Here is a 24,297-nt window from a genome sequence, read left to right on the forward strand (position 1 = left end):
AATGTATTGTAATTGAAATGTGTATGTGCAAAATTTGAAATTTTAAAGAGGGTATTTTTATCACAAAGCTATTTTTAATTATTAATAACAAATAAATAATATTATTTTGGCAAAATTACATGTTGGTCCCTGAAGTTTAGTAATTAGTCGCTTAAGTTTCAAGTGAATGCCATTGGTCTCTTAAGTTTAAAAAACGAGTATTGTTGTCTGTTGATCCTTCCGTTAATTTTCTTACCTATGTGTCTAACAAAACAATAACATGGCATTTTTTTATTATTAACAAATTACGCATGACCACCATCTCACAATCTGAGTGTTGCAAGAGTAACAGAAAAAAATGTTGCTGGATAAACCCTTTTATCTTTTGTCATTATAATTTACATTCAATTACAGCGTAAACAATAAGTTCTAAACCAATTGACTAACCAACCATCTTGGAGATTCAGGAATAAAGAATAAACCTATAAGTTGTGCAAGATATGGAATAGTTCCTGCAAATGAAATAAATTAAAATCCAGTTGATAGAGCAATTATATTCAATTTTATACAAAAGGAAAAGTGAACTGAAGATACCTGCTATCAGAGCCAATGTGCGCCAGCTGACAACAGCTCCAACAAAATAAGTAACTGCTGACCCAAAAGAAATCATGAACTGCACAATAATCAGTAAATATGCACATGAATCATAAACATACTCACTTGTACAATTTCTTAGTGGTCTTGCCATACCTGATGCACAGTAGCAAATCCTCAGAGATTTTTTGGGGGTTCTTTCTGCTATATATACAGGTATCTATTTTTTTTAATAGAAGAGCTATCTTTAGCTAAAAAATGAAAGAGTAATAAGAAAAAAAAATTAAAAAGAAGAAGAAGAACAGATGAGTTGAAGAACATAATGCACCTAAAATCTTTACATAGACCTAGAGACACGTAAAGGGAATTAGCAAAACTTACCCCTCTGCGACCAAGGATATCTAATATTCTTCCACTCAATACTGTACCTAACATTGCCCCAATTGTCATAATTGACCCAAATACTGAGTACTGCAAATCTGGTCATACAAAAGAATATTTGAATTTAAAGCAAGAAATTTTTTATGAAAATTTTAATATTCGTTCACAAGAATCTCCTTTCGTTCGAATTAGACCATACAGCTTTTGACTTCAACGTGATAAATCAAAGCTATTTATTGCCGTAAAGCACTAAAAAGTGCATCTTAAAATTTAAGGAGTCAGCAATGGCATTTCTTTCAAATAACACTACCTCAATTAATTTTATTCATAACATTATGAAACAAAATTGTATGCTTTAGACTTTAGAGTATCTATTCATATTGGAGTATTATAAACATGGACAGGGGAAGACATCATCTTCAACAACCTATAAATTAAAGCCTTCATTACATGTCAAGCCTCGAGTTTGCTAGAAAATTAAAAGACCTTCAACATACTTGAATGTCACAATAAATGTCATCCCCCAAATATGAATCCAAAGGAAACTCGACTTTTGAAATCCAAAAAAATAAAAATAAATTAATGAATGATATTACATGGATATTGTTTACACAACAAGCACAACTATATGAACGTTAAGCAGTGTTATACAATTCAAACTGTCAAACAGTGTTGTACAAAGAGTCCAATGGGTATAGTTACTAATAGGTCTTGTACTTGCAATAAGAAAACACCCCTCAAGTTTTTTCTTTTCTTTTTTTTTAGAAAGAAAGCACAAAGATGTTACAAAAGTAAAATCATCATTAGGTTTTTTTTCTTGCAATAAGTCTGCTAATATTCAGTGTCCAATACCTACCTCTGCCAAAGAGAGTCCCAAGTCTTCCATAATTGCAGACTCAGTAGGTGACGAATATCCTATCTACAAAAAATGTAATAATATCTCTTGCAGTTAATACAGTTAAATATACCCATACCAGTGATTTTACAGGCCTGATGAACTTAAGGTACATTTGGTTCTCTATATGTGTTCTAAAATGTCGTTATGCCATGTTGCTTGTAAAAGAATGTAAATTATTTTAAAATTTGAAAAATAGAATTTCTATGTAGAATTCAATCCAAATAAGTTAACTGAATTTTGCTAAATTATGTGTAGGTTCAGTTAAGTTCAATTTTGCCCACTTTTATTTAGGATTTTCTTTTTCATTTTCACTTGACTCATAAACTTCCCTGAACCCAATTCAAATATATATTTTTTGACAAGAAATATATATATATATATATATATATATTTTTTGAGAAACCGCCCCAGGAAGACGAGGGGGGTTTGACAAGAAATATAATGTCTATCATTTAAAAGGAATAGAAGTTTTACCATATACCAAAAAAACCTATATTAATTAGATTATCCTTAAAAAAAAAAAAAAAAAAAAACTATATTATTAGCTCATGACTGGTATTTCATACATTTAAATTGATGTCATGTAGCTATGTTTGTGTGTCATTACTAATCGTAATAGTCACAAATAACGCGGATTGATTCAGCAAAAAAAAAAAAAAAAAAAAAACGCGGATTGATGCTACCCCCAGCCCATGTCGCTATATGTTTGTGTCATTACTGGTATTTCATCATATGGGCCTGGATTGATCTACCACGAGCCCATAATCAGGCCCAAATGATTGAAAGTCACAAATAATAACATAATTAGCACCAATAATAACCAAGCACCAGCACATACTGTATGTTTCAATACAGACATTCATAGTTTAAACTTTCCTAAGTATCAAATTATCAAAAATAATGATAATACTCACAGCAGCTCCAAAAACAAAGGATACACAAACAGCAGTCGAGGCGGCAAAAACCACCGCAGCTGTGGCAGCACTGCCACTATTTGCCGTGGTGTACCTGCAGCCACTAGGATTATTATTGTTATGGTCTTCTCTAACAAGCAATGAACTTGCAATGTGCTCATCTTCTCTGTTTTTTCTCTTCATATCTTTTTTTTCTTTTTTTTTTCTTGGAAAACAAACAGAGGTTAAGGAAAAGGACCAAGAAAACGGCCAATGAACGTAGAGACTTTCTATTAGGCAAGTAACGTAGTGACTGAGAAGGAGAAGGAGGAACATTATGATTATATCTAACAATATCATGGTTGTTGTATTTGTAGTTGTGTACCATATTTTCTAAGCGTGATTTGATCCACTAGTGAGTAACTATGGTCAAGGGTCAATCTTCTTAATCTTAAAATTAATGACAATAATTAAATAGTGGGTTTTTTTTTTTTTTTGGAGTTGATGGATAATAGTGGGGTTATTGTTATTATTTTAACGTACACCCATCACCCACGTGGGATCAGAATTTGAATTTTTTATTTTATTTTTAGCATGTGACATATGGAGCTGCATGTGCACGTAAATTTTTCTTGCAAGAGAAAGAGGAATGGATTTGAGCAAAGTTGGGATACTATTTTCTTACCACTTCTTTTACAATTTATTACAATAAGAAGTTGATTGAAATAATAGTGATGGCACCACTTTTCCAATATTCCTCATCTGTTGGATGAGGCTCTGCGGACCAGGCACGTTGGATAAGGTACTACCATCCAACTGAGAAGTAGATATGGATATAAGGACAGCAACCTTGTATGGAAAGGCATAATCTAATTGATTACAAGACTAGCAATTGGGAAGTTGTGATTAGGGGTTGGATGTGCAAACGTTTTCTCGGTCAGATGGAGATTGACCTTGTAAAGTAGTCATGACTACCTAAGCCACAATGGATGGCACATAAAATTGGGTCAAGTTCTAACCAAAAGGTCAAGAAAGTTGATGACCTAATGACAAAAGAGATTTTGTTTTGCCTCTTCCTCAAAGAAATTATGGAAGGAGTGTACATGAAAGATACCTATATAAACACCTAGCCTCACTCACTCCAAGTATTAAAAACGCTTAGGTTGATACTACACAAATTCCACTCTAATTGAGTAATTTGCTTTTGACCCAATGTGAGGTCCACTAATCTTTGCAGAATAAGTAGGTGATAGTGGGCATTTAACAGACCTAATTATGTGGCCTGCTAATAGGCTTTTTAAAGACCCTTAATTTCTAATATTTTTTTTCTACATCATTTTACTAACCAAATCAAGTTAACACTTGGATTTTCGAGAATCTAAATGCAGTTATTTTTATAAAATTCTAACTTTAAATCATGTTTAGGGTTTATTTATTTATTTATTTATTCCCTTCAAAAATCAAGCTATTAATATTTTAGAGTTAATAATCAAATTCTAGAATCCAAAATTCACACACTTAATTGGTAAAGGTAAGCGAGTCGCTAGGTGAGTAGCACTATTTAGGCTGATCATTCAGTAATAAATACAGTTTTGTTAGATAGGGAACATTCATTTAATGTGAAGGTAACCTTTGCCAACACCAGGCACTATCTCATCTACTTCATCGGACAAATCTCATTGGATGGTGACCGATCCCTTGACCATATTGCCTATGTCATTAGTCATACGCCATTAAGGAGACCGTGGCATTGTTACGAAGTCTGGAGTCCTTAATTGAGTTTTTGGGCTTCTCCCTTTGGAAAACCCAAATGGGCCTTAACACGATTCTTCGGCCGCGCTTAACCTGTTTATTGTTTGTAACTTTACGGTCATAACTCATAAGTACCATGGGCTTTACTAATGGTCCAACTTGGCTTTCCCCACCCACAGGTTCGATTCCAAATTTGGCACAGTGAGTTGGGTTACAATAAAAAGTGGGAAATTAGAAAGTACAATATTCTCTCTTTTATCTTCATTTTGACATTTTCTATTACAAGTAGTGGTACATGGATAATCTTAGATCTCTGCACTTGATTTGAATTGACAGATTTTCTGAAGTTTCCACACCTAACGCTTCATGTCCATAACAAACATGACTCACATCTCTATTTTGACTAATCGCTACATGAGAGTTAGTGAAGTGAAATTATATTTATTGTTAATATAAAAATGCCGTATTGAAGATCCTGCATAATTGAAGCTTCATCCTTTCAAGAAATATTCAACTGAAACAATGAAGATAGAATTCAAGAGAAATAGATTTTTTAAAATCAAGTCGCACAAATGAAACATGCTACAAAGAGAAGAGAGAGCAAAAGTTTTAAAATTACAATATACAAAATCCAAAATCAAGTTAAGAACATGGAAGCTAATCTGATCTAATCTGCAATGAACAATGGTTTCTTTAATTTCGGTACTCGAAGCCGATCAATACGTGTGAATGTACATCTCTCTCTGCACGTTGTACGTACAATTAGAAATTAGAATGGAAGACCTGCAAAACTGTGTCGTTTTGATTCCAATTAGGTGATAAAATGACATAAAACGACCGCGTTTTGAGACCCATCGTTATCATCAAGCAATTAAACTGATTCTTTTGTGTTTCTAGTTTCAACGGATGTATGATGGGAACCAGTCTGTTATAACATATTGTTTTCCCTAATAAGTACAACAACTTTTGTTTTTGTTTTGTTTTTTTTGTTTTGTTTTTTGTTTTTTTTGTTTTGTTTTGTTTTTGTTTTTTTGTTTTGTTTTGTTTTTGTTTTTTTGTTTTTTAACAAAAAGGACATTGAAAATCTTTTTACTTTGCTTGGCATTAGAATTATGAAAACCCACTTACAAAAGAAAAAACAATATACTTTTTATTATTATTTTGCAATATACTTGTGGGGGCCAGTTAATCAGGAGGTATTGTTAAGGTTGTTAACTGGGCCTATAGTCCAATCCGAGGACATTAGACCATCCGAAGATGTCTAGATAAGATTATAAGGAGAACGGAATAAAGAGAAGAGTAGAAATAATATGAGATAAGTCCAACGAATGTCCGAGGAGAAAAGCCATCTCGGCAACAAGGGTCCGAGGTCAATAAGAGTGCCATATCATCATGGACTTTCTTCGAAATTACATCACAACTAAGAGTTGGACGTTGGACAAGGGGTCAGAAAGGAGAAGGGCAACAAATATATTTAAAATGCTGCTACCTCCGCATTAAATGTCTCCCAACCAACTCTCTGGCCGCATTAATGTCGAGGTGATGCCTGAGTAGTGGTCAAGCAGCCTTACAACTACTAGTTGATGGTTCTGGGAGGTGTTGGATGGGACAGGAAGAAATTCCCCGAATCTAACCTATACGTGTGTGGTAGGGATGATACCAAGATTGTAGTATATAACATGGAAAGATGTACTAAAAAAGAGGGGATCGGAAATAAATCAGAAACTTTTACGAGAAGACTGTGAACTTTTGTAAAATTTTGTTGATAAACAAGATAATATAATATAAGCTCCTCAGGCTACTCCAAGAACAGACTTTCTTATATTATTTGTGTTTAGTAGCCTTAAATTAGCAAATTTTATCGTTTTTCTTATGGAGTAGATTTAGTTCTTTCATCCATGCTCTATAAATTTATTGTTTGGGCTTCTTGGGCTAAAACTCAATCCTATATTGGGTCCAATCCAATTTCAGTCCTTACAATACTTATTTAAAAAAACAATATACACTGAATTTTCTAAATTTGATTCGGTAGATTCTACCTATTTACTAAAAAAAAAAAAAAAAAAAAAAAAAGAAAAGAAAGAGAGGAGCTTTTCTTCAAAATATCTTTGTCTTGATATTGTTTCTTATATACTTGGATTTTAGAAAAGAATATGAAGATATTGTAAGATTTTTTTATAGACTATAAATTCTTTTTTCTTTTTTCCTTTTGCCTTTCTTTTCTTTTTTAGTGTTTCTAAATACATAAATAATCGTGGTCTTATAATTTTATGAAAGAGCATCGTTATAATGAAGGTAATCCCATTTCATTTTTTTATTTTCCTCTAACCCAATCTAACATTTAAGTTTTCCAAAAAGAAGGAAAATGGATAAGGGACACAAAAAAAAGAGAAAAAAAAAATGAAGGGAAAAACTAGCATAAGTACTCACCGTGTCTTCTCAAATATTTACTTCCAACAAAGCCCCTATGTCTTAAAGCACAAAAGCTAACACGAATTGTAACTTAATTGGTTGATACTTCTTGGTATTTTTAATAGAGATATCCAGAATTCAAATCCACCATCTCAACTATCGAATATATATATATATATATATATAAAAGGGTTCAATTGAGAAATTTGATGGCCAACATACTGCCACCATATCAAATGAAAGAAACCAATATGTTATTGCATGTATACATTGCATGCTAACACAAACATACTATTACGCAAAAGTTTACTTTAACTTTTTTTACTATTATCTCATTAATATCTTATTAATGGTCTAAGTTTACACTACACATTTCTTTATTCTTCATGTCTTTTAGCATACCTACTGTTTTAGTTTTTTTTTTTTTAAATAATAATAATTAAGGACTAATAGTAATAACTAAGCACATAAGGCTCTGTAGAGAAATAGAGAGATGGTGAGAAAGTTGTGCATATTTTCATTTTATGGTATGAAATATGGAATACAACACAAATTAGTTTATTTTTATAATCCTGTTACTCTTTTGCATTTATCTTTTGTTTTATAATTTAAAAAATAATAATAATCTTTCTTTGAGAAGGCTACAAATATGCAGTGAAACTACTAAACTAATTTTTAATATCTCAAAATATATATGTTTCTTCACTCTAATTTAGTTTACTTTTTCTTTATAATATATGTAAAACATTATCTAAAACTGTCATATATAAAATATCACAAAATTATCCGTGTAACGTACGAACAACTTACTAGTTAACCATAAAGAAGTAGAGTTTCATCTTTTCCTATAAAAAAGAAACTAAGAAATAATTTATTTTACAAGTTTACAAACAAGTAAGGAAATATAATTCTCAAGCAAGAAAAAGATTTCATTGCGCCTTTGCATGATTTACACGCTATCCTAAATTTTTTCAACTCACAGATTTATATCTACGTCTAGTCGAACAAAATGTGGCATTTTAATAAGTGGAAACTAACAACTCGTGCTTTGATAGGGACAACTCACACAAGGTATTAGCCCATGGCAACTACAGAAAAGTTAAAAAAATACAACTATTTCATTTATGGTACAAACCAAAGTGTAGAGATTATCCCATGCCACAACTTGATAGAGAGAATAATTTGTATGAAACCATGCAACTAACATTCAAAAAGAAAATAATATAAAAGAAAGCAAGTTATATATCTTGTTACCTGAGTACCACACATGTACCACTTATATTCAATCAATCTAATTCATTGATAAACCAAATGGTTTACACCCCCAATAAATATAAACGACAAAGCCTCTATGTTCGACTCCAGTCCAACTGATACCAATTCTAATTTTCCCAAATTCATCTCTAAACCCGAAATAGCTTTAAAGCACATGAAAATTGTGCTAACTGGATACCATACCTAATTACCACTTGTATCGTTGATATTCAACTAATTCATTCTTCCCAATAAAATTATATATTCTATAAATTCAAAACTAAATCCGTGCAATACAAGGACCATGAACTTCTTCTTCTTCTTTTAAAGTTTATCACCATTTCTATTCCTTTATTTAAGCTTCGAGTATACCCTCTTAATAAGAGAAAGTCCAGAGTTAACATTGTTCTTTGTAAAATAATACTAGTCGACAATATTGAAAAACTTAACCCTTTTGGTTCAGCATCAAGGTAGTAGTTAGGTGTGAGCAAAATACGGGTCGGGTCGGGTTTGGAGTCACCCGCAACCCGACCCAATAAAACACACCCGCTCAAATGGATTTTTGACCTGCCCGAAAGGTAGCTGAAATTTTCGGGTCGGGTTTCCGGGTTTGGGGTCGGTGTTATTTATTTATTTATTTTTTTGAAAACTTGACCAAATCACCAAATCTTTCCAAATTGAAAACTTGACAAAATCTCAATATTTATGAATTGCTTCTGACGGGTTGAATACAACCACAGGTAATGGTAGTAAACGGGCTTCGATTTAATGAGCATTAAACTTCATAGGACTTCCACACTCGTTGTAATAGGAAGACCATGAACAAAAATATGAAAATAGGAGATAAAAGCAAAAAGAATCTTTTTTTCCACTTTCTGTTTTTCCTTTGGTATATAGTATAAAGAAGAAAAAACTGTCCTTGGGATGATTGAAATTCCAGTACACCAACAAGCGCTAAAATCGGAGTGATCTTGGTCCATGTTTGAAGATCCTGCATAATTGAAGCTTCATCCTTTCAAGAAATATTCAACTGAAACAATGGAGATACAATTCAAGAGAAATAGATTTTCTCTAGAAAAAACCAGCAAGAACAATGACAATCCCACAAGAAAGCAGCCTAATTAAGCATGTTCCTGCTGCAGAAACCTGTGAATGGGATTCAAAATTATTTTTATTCAACTCCATTACACAGTACAGATTTTTCAACCTTCTTACCAATAGAAGTAGTTGTTGTCCAGATATATCCATAAAAGTTCCCCCTAATGCTATCATTGGAATCTGTACAAAATCATCGAAATTACTTAAAAAGCATTAAGCAGAACCAAAGGTTGGAATTTCATGAAAAGAGTCAAGAACCTGAACCGCAACCATTGCCACGGTCTCAACACTACTCGAAAACCCTGTCATAGACAAAGTATTCCTCTTTTTAACTTCCAAATTCCTTGTCAATTGTAGGTTGAATTATAAAGGAACAAAAAAGGAAAGAAAAAGTATTTTTCTACCAGCTAATATGAATATAGTTGCATAAAATGCAATGCTATTGACCCCACCAACTTGTTGTAGTACCATCGGGCCAACTCCTACCTAACCCACCTTCATGTTAGCCACAAAAGATCAAATAAGTCGCTCAAATGAAACATGCTATAAGGATTAGCATAGAAAGCTTACAATGAGAGAATGAGCGTAAATCCATTGGAATAAGTCGAGAATACTAGCTCCAGAAAGCTGTTGAAGGGTTTCTGTGTACTATTGTAAAATTATTCAAAAACCATGTCAATATTTGTTTCTAATAAAAAATGTTGGGAAAAATTCAAGACTGTGTTTAAATTTTGCTACTTAAAATGGAAACAAAGAGATTTCTCATTGACATCTGAAGTCAAAATGTTTCTCTAATCTCAGCAGCTTCTTGAGAGATATCAGCAATCTCCCCTCTTAAGGTTTTATAGAGCAGCTTCACACTCTTTCTCTCAACCAAGCTTCACACTCTTTCTCTCGGCAACACTGGAAACAGGGGCGGAGCCAAGGGGGGGCGAGAGGGGGCAACTGCCCCCCCTGACTCCTCTAAAAAATGCCTTGGTACCTGCTATACGAAGTGTATTTAAGTAGTTTGCTCTTTGTCAGTGAAAAAAAATGGAAAAAGCAGTCCTACCATTATGAAACAGTCCTGACACCTGAAAGAAAGAAAAGAAAAAAAAGCTCCTCAATTCTCTCCTGCCATCACACTTTCACCTATTTTACTATTCTTAAGTAGTATTTATTTCAAGTAGTCTTGATGTTGTCCCATCCATTCTACTATTTACAATACTTTTCTTTCCTATTCTAATTTTTCTTTTCTTTTCTTATTATAATTATAATGCTATACACATAACATTTTTCACAATAAATTTCACAATTATGAAAATAGTTAACTGTAAAGGGTGAACAACTTATATTAATAAACCCACTACTTTATTTCCTTCACAAGTCACAGTCCACTATTTTAACAATCGTAAAATTTATTATGAAAAAGTTATTTTTGTATGACAATTCAATTAATAGGTTCCATAGTTAACTTTTGTAGATTGATTTATTTTTTTAATTTATTTTAAGCAATCAAATTATGTCTAAATTTTATGTATTTAAATTAATTTCTCACTTTGATTGTTAGTAACTATGATTGATCATTTTTGTTTCTTTGTTTTAATAATATGAAATATATACTTGTAGTTACAATTCTCTATTTATTTTGTTTTTATTATCTATTAATATTTTTAGATTACTTTTGTTTTTAGTTTTTTTATTTCAATCTTGCCCCCTCTAAACTGAAATCTTGGCTCCGCCACTGACTGGAAACCATTACAAATATCAGCAAGGTTGTGGATAGCCTCTATGTTAAGTCTGCGAAGATAATGGCATGAAGTTGTAGTGTTTCTAACTGCCGCCATGTTTTTCTTGGTTTTATTCTTAAAGCAACCACCATGCTTTCTCACTTGATATAAATGCTAGATTGATTGCTTGGTTGTTTTTAGCCTTATTTCTTTATGTGAGTTTTTGGATTCATTATGCTGGAGAACATTCATCTTAGTCTACAAAATTTGCAACAAGGCTGGTCAGCTAGTGGAACTTCATTTTAGTGATCAAATTGTTTTTCATTTAAGGAAAAGTGTCCATGTTCTGAAATTTGCTAGTGATTTATGTTTTTTAATAACCCTGAAATCAGAAATCATCATTTCAGCAAGAGCTTTAACATGGTGTAACTTGCATTAAATTCTTCGTCGGATTAATTCTGCATGATTTGAGTGATAATATCTTAGGGTGTTTAAGAATCACGAAAAAAAAAGAAAAAAAAAAAAAGAAAAAAAGAAACCCAAACTGAAGTTGTTCTATTTGTATGCGCAATTTGGAGGCTTTCAAATGCTCAGTTGTACAATACAAAAAATCATGCAAATGATTTGATTGGCTGTATTGCACAAAAAGTGAGAAGTTGGGATGCCTACTTACCACCTAATTATTATTTTTATCTATCTCTCAAATTTTTTTTAATTTTGTTTTTGGTACTAAGCAATGAAGAATAGCAAGAACAAAAAATAACAGAAAAGAAGATAAGCTCATTTACTTTCTTTATTGTTTACGCAAGACCATATAGGTTCATAGAACCATATGAAGCTAACTTTGCAAGGATAGCTTACAGAGATGTATTGATCTCTTACAGCATAACTTTGCAAGGATAGCTTACAAGGATAGTTTACACATGAAAATAATAGGTTCATAGAACCATATTGATCTCTTGATTTCTTATTAGTGAAGCATGACAAGGCAGCATTTACAACAGCTTCTGCCTATGAAAATTTGTTGCATTTTAAAGGATAGCTTACAGAGTTGTATCATACAATAACAATGGTGCAAAGAATATAAAACAAGACTCAGAATGTCAAATTCAAATGAAGATTAGCTGACTGCCTCAGAGGCTCCAAAAGCCATCTGTCTTGCGTAGTCATTGGTTGTATGTTGTTTAGCATTGCCAGTGATGGCATCATGGTGCTGTGCAATCCCTAAAGCATCTTCCAGGCTGACAGTGTTGGCACCGTTGGATCTCTTTCCAGCCAAATATTCAAGCTGTCATGCTGCGTATTTTTAACATAAGGAAATTTCCTTCATTTATGTTTATAACCCAAATAAATGATGAGAAAACTCCACCCTATTGATGACCAGAAAACATCATCCTCTCTCTGCATAGGACACATCTTTGTGTTCCTTGTAGAATTCTTGGAATATAAAGTAGATAACTTTTGTGACCAAATACCAAGAATATATTACCTATCTATATCTATTCCCTATCTACTCTGATTCAACATAACCACCAAGACAGAGTGACACTGATGTCATACCTAATAATATCCACTCAGAATTCGGACATATTGCTTCAAGACTGGGTGACTAGTGAAAAAGCCAGTCCAATAAGCATTTGCCCTGTCTGCATACCTTCTAGCAAGCATTGGACAAGCTTATTAATGGCAGTAAATTTCAATAAATCTTGCTTAGTCACGGGAAATAATCATCAGTTTTTACTGACCATAATTCATTTGCTGCATTTTTTTGCCTTGGTAAAGATAGGTGGTGTAGAATACAAGGCATTAACTTGATCGGTCTTGAGAAAATTAAACACACTCGTAGATGCATTACTAAAACTAAGTGAAGCATATTGAACAACTAATAAATAGAAAGGTAGAAAAAAAAAAGAACGTTCTAAAGCTCCATTCCCATTTTGAAATTAATTAAATTACATACCAAGAAATGATAAATAAAAATTTAACAATAAGAATAGAACTAAAGAAGCATAAGAAGAAGAAAATACCTCTAAACAAGTACATTATATGGCTAACTGAGTATCAAACAGAGAGTAAAAATAATTAAAATTAATTTAGAAGATGTATCACACTTGAAACTTGAAAGACACAATCTATAGGGATTAGGATAGGAAATCATAATATCTTTCGAACTACCAAGCTAAATGTTGTAATAATAAACATACCCAACTCACAAATAAGTTTACAGAACATGAGATGCCCCATGGTTTTAACACAGATTCTAAGAACACTTTAACCTCAAACATGCTATTAGAGAAAGGAGTGGTATAAATACGTGTAGAAATTATAGAAACTTAATTCCCAACTTAAACCCTCAATCTTTTTTAAGAGCCATTAACCAAATCATCTAGTAATGGGCCTGATATCAAGAGTCATTTTTTGTAAATCTAGTGCTATATTTGAGTTTTGAAAATTTGTTTTTCATGCAGTATTAGATTTGGCCACCTTCCTGTTGAAGCATGTGATGTTAAAACATCAAACAAAGAGTCTTCTTCCCTCTTTAGACTTTGCCACAAAAGTGTGCCACTCCATTTGGTATCTCTCTTCCAAATTCCATCTGGGATTAAAATAATTTGTTAATCCTTGATGGGCCTACCTTCTGTTATGAAGTCTAAGTTTACAAGCAACATTACAGTTAAGCTTTCTATCTAATAAGACTGCCTTAATTGGTATAGCACCATGCAATGAATGTTTGTGGAGGTCATGTGATTTTCCTGTTCAAATCCTTTTTTTTTTTTTTTTTAAGTAAATACTTCATTAAAAATCAGGGGTATGGAACCCATGTACATGGGAAGTGTTGGGCTTTTGTGGAGCCTAGTTATGTTTGATCCGGTTGATGACCCAACTCAACTCAAATAATGTTGCATGGTTTTTAATGGGAGATTTTTTGGGGCTTAGTCCATAGGGCGAAGGCTTGGGTTGATAGGCCCAAGCTGTAGTGTTCATGGACAAGCCTTTTGGGGGTTCCCGGGAAAAAATTTTGGCCCGTTTTGTAGTCCATTGTGAATCCTGTGCACATGATATAGAAAACATAGCTTTAGTGATTAGGGTTTTGTCGTTGTAGTTTTTGAGAGAAAGAAAAACTGTACTGCCGCACTTTGTATTTTTCCCTAATAATTATGAAATCCCTGCAACTCTGTAGACGTAGGCAAATTGCCGAACCACGTAAATACTGTCTTGTGTGTGTGATTGTTTTTCTTTGGCGTGTGTTTTCTCTATTTTTGATTCTCACGGGTTGGGAATTTTGTAGTTATTCCCTAGAGGAAGTACACAAGAGGTATGCCAAAAACTATTAACAATAATTACAAAGATCAAGCGTCTCAAGTAAATTAGAAATGGAAACCTGTCCTGAATATGATATCCACTTATGGGATCTAAGAAATGGAAAATGCTTAAATTTTTGAAAGGCAAAATATTAGCTATATTTAATAAATCCATTGTATTTCATTTCTATATTTTGTTCTTCCAGGCAAAACTTAGTGTTTTTATTTTTTATTTTTTTTAAATTATTATAAGGAACCAATATCATTATGGCCAAAAAGTAATAATAATAATAAGATCCAAAGGTAACAAAGTCACATTATAGGAGCCATCCAACCCCCAACCGTGAATGTATTGTGTGGCAACGTCTTTTCCAATCGACAATGAAAACAACCAACTCAAATTACACATTTGCACCCACAATCAACTCAAATTACACACAGATTAGCCACAAACCAATAAATAGCCTAATAAGCTTTTTTTCTTAAAAAAGTTCCCCAAAACTACACCAATAGACAACCATAATAATGCAATAAATTCAACAATAAAGAACTAAAGGCTCAACCCAAATGAAAAATATACAAATAAAAATTAAAACAACATTGGTCTTTCTATAAACAATTATTGTGAATGTTGAAATTACATTGGGCACATTGAAAGTCAAATTAATGTGTAGCATCTCCCCACAAGTGGCCGTTATATGTTACTTGACATTTGGTGTGTTCCCAAGAATACAGCCGCGATGAGCAGGAAAATTGCAATCCTTATAGTAGTAAAACCATTGCTTAGGATCTCGTTCTTCTTCACAGATATCATAGTAACATTCACCAGAGTCATCTTCAGGAGTATAACAGAGAGTGAAAGGATGTTCATGTTGGTTGTACCATGTGGTTTGTGGTAGTGTAGCGCATTTGATCAAGAACAAATACAAGTGGCACAATGAAATACTCCAAACATTTTAGAATTACAACTACTACACTTTTGTTCATAATTTCTCAAGGAGAGGTAAAGACGATGCTCATGACATGCATGAGTAAGGGTGTCTGATAATAAAATACATGGAACATTGAAATTATAGTTGCATAACTGACAGTTGTTTTTTAAGCCATTGCACTGCTGGTGGCAGACATTATAGAAAAAAGAAGCTTGCGTATAATTGAGGGTGAGGGGGTGTCTATCAATTGGGTGCCATTTTATTTTGGGTAATTCAGAACAAGATTTATGAAGAAAGAAGCTACATTGGGTACAACTGTAAAATGGAGTGAGAATGGATTGTACGCACCCGTTGCATTTTGTGTTATTCGGAATCTCTTTAGTAAGCTTCAGTTCCATCTCTTTTGGCGAGAGAATGGAGATTGAAGTGTTTGATTTCTGTGGCTATTTTAGTTCCATCTTCCCTCACAGTGGTTTTTTTGACTTCGTAGATTTTTGAGTCAAAGGATTGATGGAGCTCTGGATCTTTAGTTTTTGAATCGGTGGACTGCTCCTCTTTAAGATCCTGCAAATTTATGTACTCCCTGTTAAAGGGGAGCATAGCACAATAGAGGTGGGCAGAAAAATCGCATCTTGAGCAATAGTAAAGCCAGTGTGTTTCCACTTTTCGAACACAGAGTAGGCAAATTGGAGAGTTGGATTGATGGACTTCAAGAGAAGGAGTGAGGTGGAGAGGGTGGTTGTGATGGAAAGCTTTTAGTATGCGTGGGCAAGCAACACAACGTGAATGTATAATGAAATTGCATTGGACACAAAAATAGGGTAGATTGCCTTCTTTGCCACAGAAGTCACAAGTGAACTTTGTCAGATACCAAATGCGGGTCAATTGATGGTCATGGAATTCAGTTTCGATGGTGAGTGGAAAATAAGAACATCTTATGTGAATGTTGAAGTTGCAACGGTAACAACAATAACTGTATTCAAAACTCTTTTCTCCACAGACGTTGCATTTGCTAAATCTGCTATATTCTTCTTTGTTGCTATAATATTTATATATGCCGAAGAGAATAAGAGGATGATTTGGGTGTGAGGGATGGTGCAACCCAAGGGAAGTTCTGCACATGATTTATGATGAATGTATCGCCCTCTGCATTCTTTACAACTGTAGCTAGGACCAAATACTGGTTCGGAGCACCCATTACCAAATAGTGTTATACAATCAAAGGGTCCAATGTTATAGTTACTAAAAGATCTTGTACTACCCATCAAAAAAAAAAAAAAGATCTTGTACTTTTGCAGTAGTAAGAAATGCCATAGAGATAGTGCAAAACAAATATCATCATTACTTTCCATTTATCAAAACAAGTATTACTCACTACCTACATGTGCCAAAGAGATGCCCAAGTCTTCCATGATTCCAGACATAGCTGGTGACGAATATCCAATCTGTAAAACAAGTCATATCCATTGCTTTAGTTATAAAATGCCATCCCTTTTTATTTGGATGCTTCATGGCATCTCTCTTGGTTAACAGTAACACAGTAATCCATAATAATGATCTTTTGTGTATGATGAAACATAAGGTACATAGAAATAGGACCCACTATCTGAGGCCTTTTTTATGTATAAAATTAAAAAAAAAGAAGTATTGAATATGATTGGTTTTAAAATCTGAACACTTCTTGAATCATAAAATCCAAATAAAAATGTAATTTGTCCAACAGAAAGTTTTCTGAGTTCACTTAAGTTGAATTATGATAGTTGATCTTCTAAATTAGGACTTGGTTAAATGGAATATATTTTCATTTACAAGGCACAGAACTTCAAAAAGTTTTCTACCATATACCAAAAGAACTACAATTAGGTCACACATGGCATTTAGTACATTTACAGCTCCTAAATGATCCAAATGGGACAGTTTGGAAATTCATGTGAACCCCAAATACTAGAGATAAATTTGTTGCATGCTGCAATATATATTTGTGAAATTGAGGAAGGAAAAATCATAAAAGCTCAATTGATCTTGATTAAAATTTATATATAAAAAAAACATATACATAAACTTGCCATTCCTTTTTGGGCTTTGAAAGAATTATGACAATTATATATGGGGCCAAATATATAATAAATTGGGCCTAAAGTGGTGTTCAACCATCTAACTGAGCCCAGAATGAAACCCAAAAATGTTAAATAAAATTAATACTAAGATTATAGTAATAGTATAATAATACTCACAGCAGCACCAAAAACGAAGGATCCACAAACGGCAATGAAGGTGCTGAACACCACCGTAGCTGTGGTGGCACCACCACTATTCGCTGCAACATTTCTGCTGCTACTAACGCCATTAGTGTCAAGGTTTTCTTTAGCAAGAAGGGAACTTGTAATGTCTCTGTCTTCTATGTCTTTTCTCTCCATATCCTATTTTCTTTGGAAACAAACAGAACAACTAGAAAGAAGAGCAAGAAAAAAGTCAAAGAACACGTTGGGAGTACAGTGAAACAACGAGGAACATGCGTTAATATTATATACTATTATGGTTGTTGTACCATAATTTCAGATCATTATTTAATCCACTAGTGGATAAACTATAGGACAAGAGCTAACCTTGATCATAAATTTAATTACAATGTATCCCCTTAATGCTGAGCCTATTGTAACAACTTAGTACATACGGACTCTACGAACTAGTTTGCTAGACCACTCATTCAAGTTCAACCCATTCAAAGTATTGGGTAGCTGGGCCTAAGCCTACAATTTCTCATTTCTGGATGCTGTGTGCTACTGTGCTGTTCCTGAGACTAGTACTAGAAGCACGCGTGAATGAGAAAGTGTGTGTACATAGTCCAAATGTCTATTGGAACTCAAGTGGTTATGTACCTCTGATAAAACACTGATTACTATTGCACATGTTAAGTTATACATTATCGCACACACTTTAACTTAGGATACGTTTGGTACACCGAATGTAGATTATAATAGAAATGGTAATCTTTATTACCAGGAATAAAAAGTGTTATAATGAAATAACTAAACTTATTCATTAGTTTGGTTGTGAGTTGTAACATTAGAATAAAACTTATGATCTATTTTAGAAAATATCTCATTCATACAATTATATTTTCTAGAAAATAATAAATTTTAAATTTTAGAGAGATGAGTTATTTTTTGATGATTTTTTATTTCCATAATTGTTAGGTGGATATGGAAAGTTTATTTATTTGGAAATATATTAATGTTAAAAATTATTACATCTATTAAAGAATAGCTATTACAACCCTTTTAGAGATGAATAATTATTCATCATTTTAAAGAATAGTTATTCATAAGAAATGATTATTCCCTGTAATAAAAACATAACCAAACTATTGAATAACTAAACCATAGGAATAACTATTACATTACAATACCTATTACAGCCTACCAAATGTGCCCTTAGGGATGGGGAAAAAAAATTAGGCATGTTCTCTAAATTTTATAATTGGGCCCCATTTTCAAAAGGCATGGCCCACCTCTCCTATGGTTTTACATTGATCTCATTGTAAGAGACTAAGAGTATTTGCATTAGTTGTTGTAAAATAACTTAAGGTTTCAAATTTGCCCAATCAACCCCAAAATACACCTACATCAATCTATATATCATTGTGCAAAAATAAATTTGTGCTATAGAAACTATGTAAATTTACATAGTCACTATAGCTATGCAAATGAATATTTTAGTAATTTTTTAAATTAAGGGCAAATGAATATTTTAGTAATTTTTTAGATTGAGCACAGTGGTTTTTGGTTAAGGAATAGAGAAATATGATTTGAGATAATAAAAAAAAGTTGACAAGGAAATAGTATTTTAATGAATTTAGTGCAAAATACATAATCTAATGTAAGATATTTTGAAAAATGAATACATAAAATAGAAAACGTAAATTCTTATATTAAAATAGACAAGAATTTTTCACAAACTGATGCAAGTGCTCTTATGTAGTTAAAAACAATAGTATTTTCTGCCTTTATCTTTATTAGTAGATGATTGCATTGTAATGTATTAGGAAAGAATGATTTTGTATCTTTATTTTTATTGATAGTTTGTTAATACTAAATAGGTGCTTATTTTGATTTTTTTTTTTTTTTTTTTTTTTTTTTTTTTTTTTTTTGTCTCGCTTCTTAACTCGAAATCCTAACTCTATCTTTGCTCTAGTTAAATTTATGTTTCAAAAATACAATTTTTGTTTTGTCCCGTGCAAACAGGGGTAATTATTTATCACCACTCCCAAAAAAAATATCAAACTCACTTCACACGCCAACTGAGTAGTATATGAACCAGTGAATTGTGAGTTTTTTTTTTTTTTTTTTTTGGGGTGGGGGGGCGCTGAATAGGGAGTTCTTGTGGGTGTTAGTTGCTTTTACTTTCACTTGCCCACTTTGTTATGAAATGATCTGGTTATCCTTGAAGAACTTGTATTGGTAATTTAGTGTTGCCAAATAAAATATATGCGTAGCATCTAATCGTTTTCACGTTCCATGTGCCAAGGTTTTTGTGATATGCGTGTCTACATTCCTAATACATTTATATTCTCTAATTAACCATATTTGTATGATGCTTGAGTGTGGAAGAGAAAAAGAGAGAATTATGGATTAGCTTTTTTTAAAAAAATGCGTAAATGCACTTTTGGTCCCTACATTTTTTGTCATTTCTCGATTTGGTCCCTAAACTGATTTTGCTCCTAAGTCAGTCCCAAAATCTGAAAATCGATTTCATTTTAGTCCCTGTCGTCAACCCACTAACAGAAAATACATACGTGGCAAACGGAATACACTGTTTGGTGACGTGGCTAATAAAATAATAATAATAAAATATATTTAGCATTTTTTAAATGCCACGTCAGCATTTAAATTAATTAAAAAAAAAAGCCAGCTAGGAAAATTTAAACTAAATTTAAAAAAAAAAAAACCTTAAATCTAATTTCATTATTTTTTTTAATAAGAAAATAAGAACTTGTTCTTCATGTTCTTCCCAAATCCAAGAAATAAACCCAGCACCCAAATTAAGGCGAAAATAGCCAAATACTACGTTTTGGCAAAACTTGTGGCAAACTAGCACTGTTTTGGAAATATTTAACAATTTACCACTTTTTCAGTATTCGAGTTTCACAAAATCGAGTTCCTAGGTGAGTCGCCAGCGTGGCACTACTGACCTGGAATTTGTGTAATTAAAAAAGTAATATAGTACTCGATATTACGGAAATCGAGTGCTTCTTTATAGTACTCCAGCTTACAAAGTCGAGTACCTTTTTTTTTTTCTACTTTTTGTTTCATACAAAACTTTTACTTATTTCATCTTCAACTGCTTGTGACCGTTGTGTCCACCAAACTGAGTACAGTGTCTGGACTTGAAAAAGTTCATGTGCAAGTAACTGGAGTTGCAATTAGCTAAGCACAGTGTAGACTGGCAGTAACTATTCACTAAAGGTGCCCATGAGATGTTAGGAAATCAGTAAGATGCAAAATGGCCCTTACCCTGGATAACACCTAAACAAAGTACCGGATGGCAAAGGTCTCATTGAGTATACTATTGTAAAAGTGCTGCACAAAAAAATGATAAGAGTTGGTAATTTGATATGATTCTAAACAAAAAAAATGATAAGAGTTGGTAATTTTATCTGATGTTCATAATCAGAAATCATCAAAGACACACATGGATAGGAACTTTCAGTTCATTACTATTAGAAGCCATGACATGAAAAATTGTTTGTTGTATACATATGTGTCGGCAAAATTTAATATAGTTTTTTTTAACACATCGTTCACATGGCTGGCTCGGCCCCACCTTAGTTTGGTGGGCAGAACGATCACAAGCAGTTGAAGATAAAATAAGTAAAAGTTTTGTACGAAACAAAAAATAGAAAAAAAGAAAAAGAAAAACAAGGCACTCGACTTTGTTAAGCTCGAGTACTATAAAGAAGTACTCGATTTCCCTAATATCGAGTACCACATTACTTTTTTAATTACTCGAATTCCAGGTCACCTAGGAACTCGAGTTCACTGAACTCGAGTACTATTTAGAACTCGATTTTGTGAAACTCAAGTACTAAAAACCAGTGCTAGTTTGCCACAAATTTTGCCAAAACGTGGTATTTGGCTATTTTCACCCCCAAACCAATATATGACAAACCCCGAATCAAAATCTAGCAATCAAATCGTTTTCAAAAAAAAAATCCAGCAACCAAATCTAATCTCTATTAAATCTAGAAAAACAAGAAATAAATCAAAGAAACCAACAGTGTATGTCGAAGAGAACAAGAGCAAACCTAGAATCAAACTTCACATTCTCACAATCAAACCCAGAATAAGAGCAAGAATACCCAGCAAACTTCATGTTCTCACAATCAAACCCACCACCACCATCGATTAAGAGCAAGTCAAACTCAACCAAACAAACCCATCTCTTAGCAACCAAACACAGCAACAAGTAACAACAAACTCAAAGAAAAATTCTAAGGTTTTTGGGTTTGGAGCAAATCTGAGATTTTGGGTTTGGAGCAGATCCAATGGCATCATTTTTGCCTCCTCAATTCCAATGAAACCATTTCACACCACCAACCCTAACTCCACCAAAACGACGCCGTCAAACCCCACCGTTTCTACCTCCTCGGCCACTTCGTCAAACGAAAAGATAATTGCTATAGTTTTTAAAGCTGATGAGGTTAAAGAAAAAAAATAAAAACAAAAATAATTAAAAAGATAAGGATTTTTTATTTTTTAAGAAATGATTTTAGTTTAAATTAGATTTAAGGGTTTTTTTTTAAAAAATTAATTTACTTTTTGTTAAATTTCTGAGCTGGCTTTTTTTATTAATTTAAATGCTAACATGGCATTTAAAAAATACTAAATATATATTTTTATTATAATTTTATTAGCCATGTCAGTAAATAGTGTATTTTGTTTGCAACATATGTATTTTCTGTTAATGGGTTGAAAGCAGAGACTAAAATAGAATCGATTTTTTGATTTCGGGAATTGACCTAGGAGCAAAATCAATTTAGGAACCAAATCGAGAAATGACCCAAAATGTAAGGACCAAAAGTGCATTTACGCCTAAAAAAAATAAATAAATATGATGCTGGGTGGGTATCCTTCTTAAGAAATTAGGCCTGCTGTGGAGTTTGGGATGGAATGTGCCTATGTATGAACATGTCAATCATGCAGTGTAAGCTTTTCTAGTGAGATAACATCAATGACTTTACCTTAGGCTTAATTTGTGTGCTTATGAAAAATAATGACATATGATTCATGCATTACATTAGCTACTTGATACAAATCTGAGGATGAAGGATTTTTTTTTTCTTGGTCCTTTTTTTTCTCCCAACAGTTTACATCATCATGAATAATTCTCTCTAAAAGCATTGAGCCAATGCAATGATTGACTTGTTCAAATTTTTTATTTAATTCCTATTATGGTACAAATTTGAGATGGCAACAGGTTGGAGTGGGTTGGATCGAAGAGTTTCAATCCCCACCTCGTCCTCTCTTTGAGGCAAGAAAATTTAGTGCTACCATAGTGGGATAGGTCGGGGGTGAGGCGAGTTGGAGATATATTGTCATCCCTAATGAAGTGATTCCAAGAAATAAAAGAAAAATGAGATGAGCAATCATGAGAGTGATAAAAAATGAGAGAAAACCAGTATTTTTTGGGAATAATAATAGAAAATTTATAAAATAAATAAATTATATATATATATATATATATATATATATTTAAGGTGAAAGGAGACTGGCTGCAAGAGCAAGTTAAGTGGGTTAATGAATTTTTGTCATCTCTAGATATAATGCCTGCATTAAGATCATTGTATCATAATCGGAAAAATAAAATAGAAAAGAAAATTAAATTCACCTTTTGTCTAAGCTAATTTGTATACAGTTAGACTTAATTAGCTTAATGGAATGTACCAGTTCTTTTAATTGACCAACCTTTGGGTTGGTTTTTCACAATAGTCTTGGAGATAAAATGTCTTGTTTTCTAGTGATTCACTAATTTGAAATTCTTATGTATCAATTTATCAATGCAAAAATGTATGAACAATTTCACAGGGTTTTAATAAAAAGATAAGTCGTATTTAGGAATTGAGTAACGTTAAATTTTGACCCAAATGTAAAAAGCTTTGATGTTTGTTGAGCATGCAAAGTTGCAAGAGCCTTAACATGATCGAGACAATTTTCAAATCCTATTGCTGAAACTCCCTCTCTCTCAGTTATAATTTGGTGCTCAATGTACTATATATGTTAGATAATAAAGTTTCAAAAGGAAAGAATTAAATATTATAATTTTAAAAATAACAAATAGGAATTTTTTTTATAAAAAGTAATAAATTGAACTCATCTATATTGAACCCCAAACACAATGTTGTCCTGCTTAAATGGATTAGACTTTAATTTGTTATTTTTCTAATATCCCAAATGTTAATCTATTACTTTTAAAAATAAATGGTTTGATTTGTTACTTTTTAAACTAAAAATTTAAATTGTTACAGATTCTAAATTGTAAGATTTAAAATATAATATATTTTTAAAAAAATTATTTTTAAAAATAGAAATTTAAGAAGTACTCCTCATTTTGTTCTAAATTTTATCTATTCTTGTGTTTTAGATGGCAAGTTAAATGAATTGAAATTTTGAACGGTTCAAAGTTTATATATTTATTTTATTGCTTTACTCCTCTTTAGCTAATTTAACTCAAGAATCTTCCCAAGATGTTTATCTCCCTCATAGTTGGAGCTTTAAAATTAGTATAGATTAATTAATAGGAGAAGTAGTATAGGTTAACAGGATTGAAAGGAGACTTTGTCGCATGAGACACATTTCGCAGCTCTATCAGGAATTATTTTATGAATTGTCTTCTTTCTCATAAGATTAAAATTTTCCTCTTTGAATTTCTTCTCAAGATTTACTCCTCTTTTTTTAAATGTTTATATGTTCTTGTATTTTAGATGACAAGTTAAATGGCGTTAGTAGCTTTAAGACTTTAACATGTTAGTGAATTGGAATTTTGAAATTTTAAATCTATTGTGGGTAGAATTTGAAAGAGCTCAAGTATGTTATA

The 24,297-nt window shown here is 32.4% G+C and overlaps 2 protein-coding genes across 13 annotated transcripts in view; both read right to left on the bottom strand.

Moving 5' to 3' along the window:
• The window catches only part of LOC126717166 (sugar transporter ERD6-like 5), a 124,279-nt gene that overhangs the window by 16,340 nt on the left and 83,642 nt on the right, over window positions 1-24,297 (bottom strand). The window lies entirely within an intron of this gene.
• LOC126716470 (uncharacterized) lies at window positions 14,879-17,689 on the bottom strand. The gene is made up of 3 exons (XM_050417294.1): window positions 17,439-17,689; window positions 15,592-16,649; window positions 14,879-15,228 (listed from the first exon to the last, which is right to left on the bottom strand). The coding sequence occupies exons 2-3, from the start codon at window positions 16,324-16,326 to the stop codon at window positions 14,974-14,976; spliced, it is 990 nt and encodes a 329-aa protein (XP_050273251.1). The 5' UTR covers window positions 16,327-16,649; window positions 17,439-17,689; the 3' UTR covers window positions 14,879-14,973.

This window comes from Quercus robur, chromosome 3, assembly GCF_932294415.1.
Source record: "Quercus robur chromosome 3, dhQueRobu3.1, whole genome shotgun sequence".
Lineage (NCBI taxonomy): Eukaryota > Viridiplantae > Streptophyta > Magnoliopsida > Fagales > Fagaceae > Quercus > Quercus robur.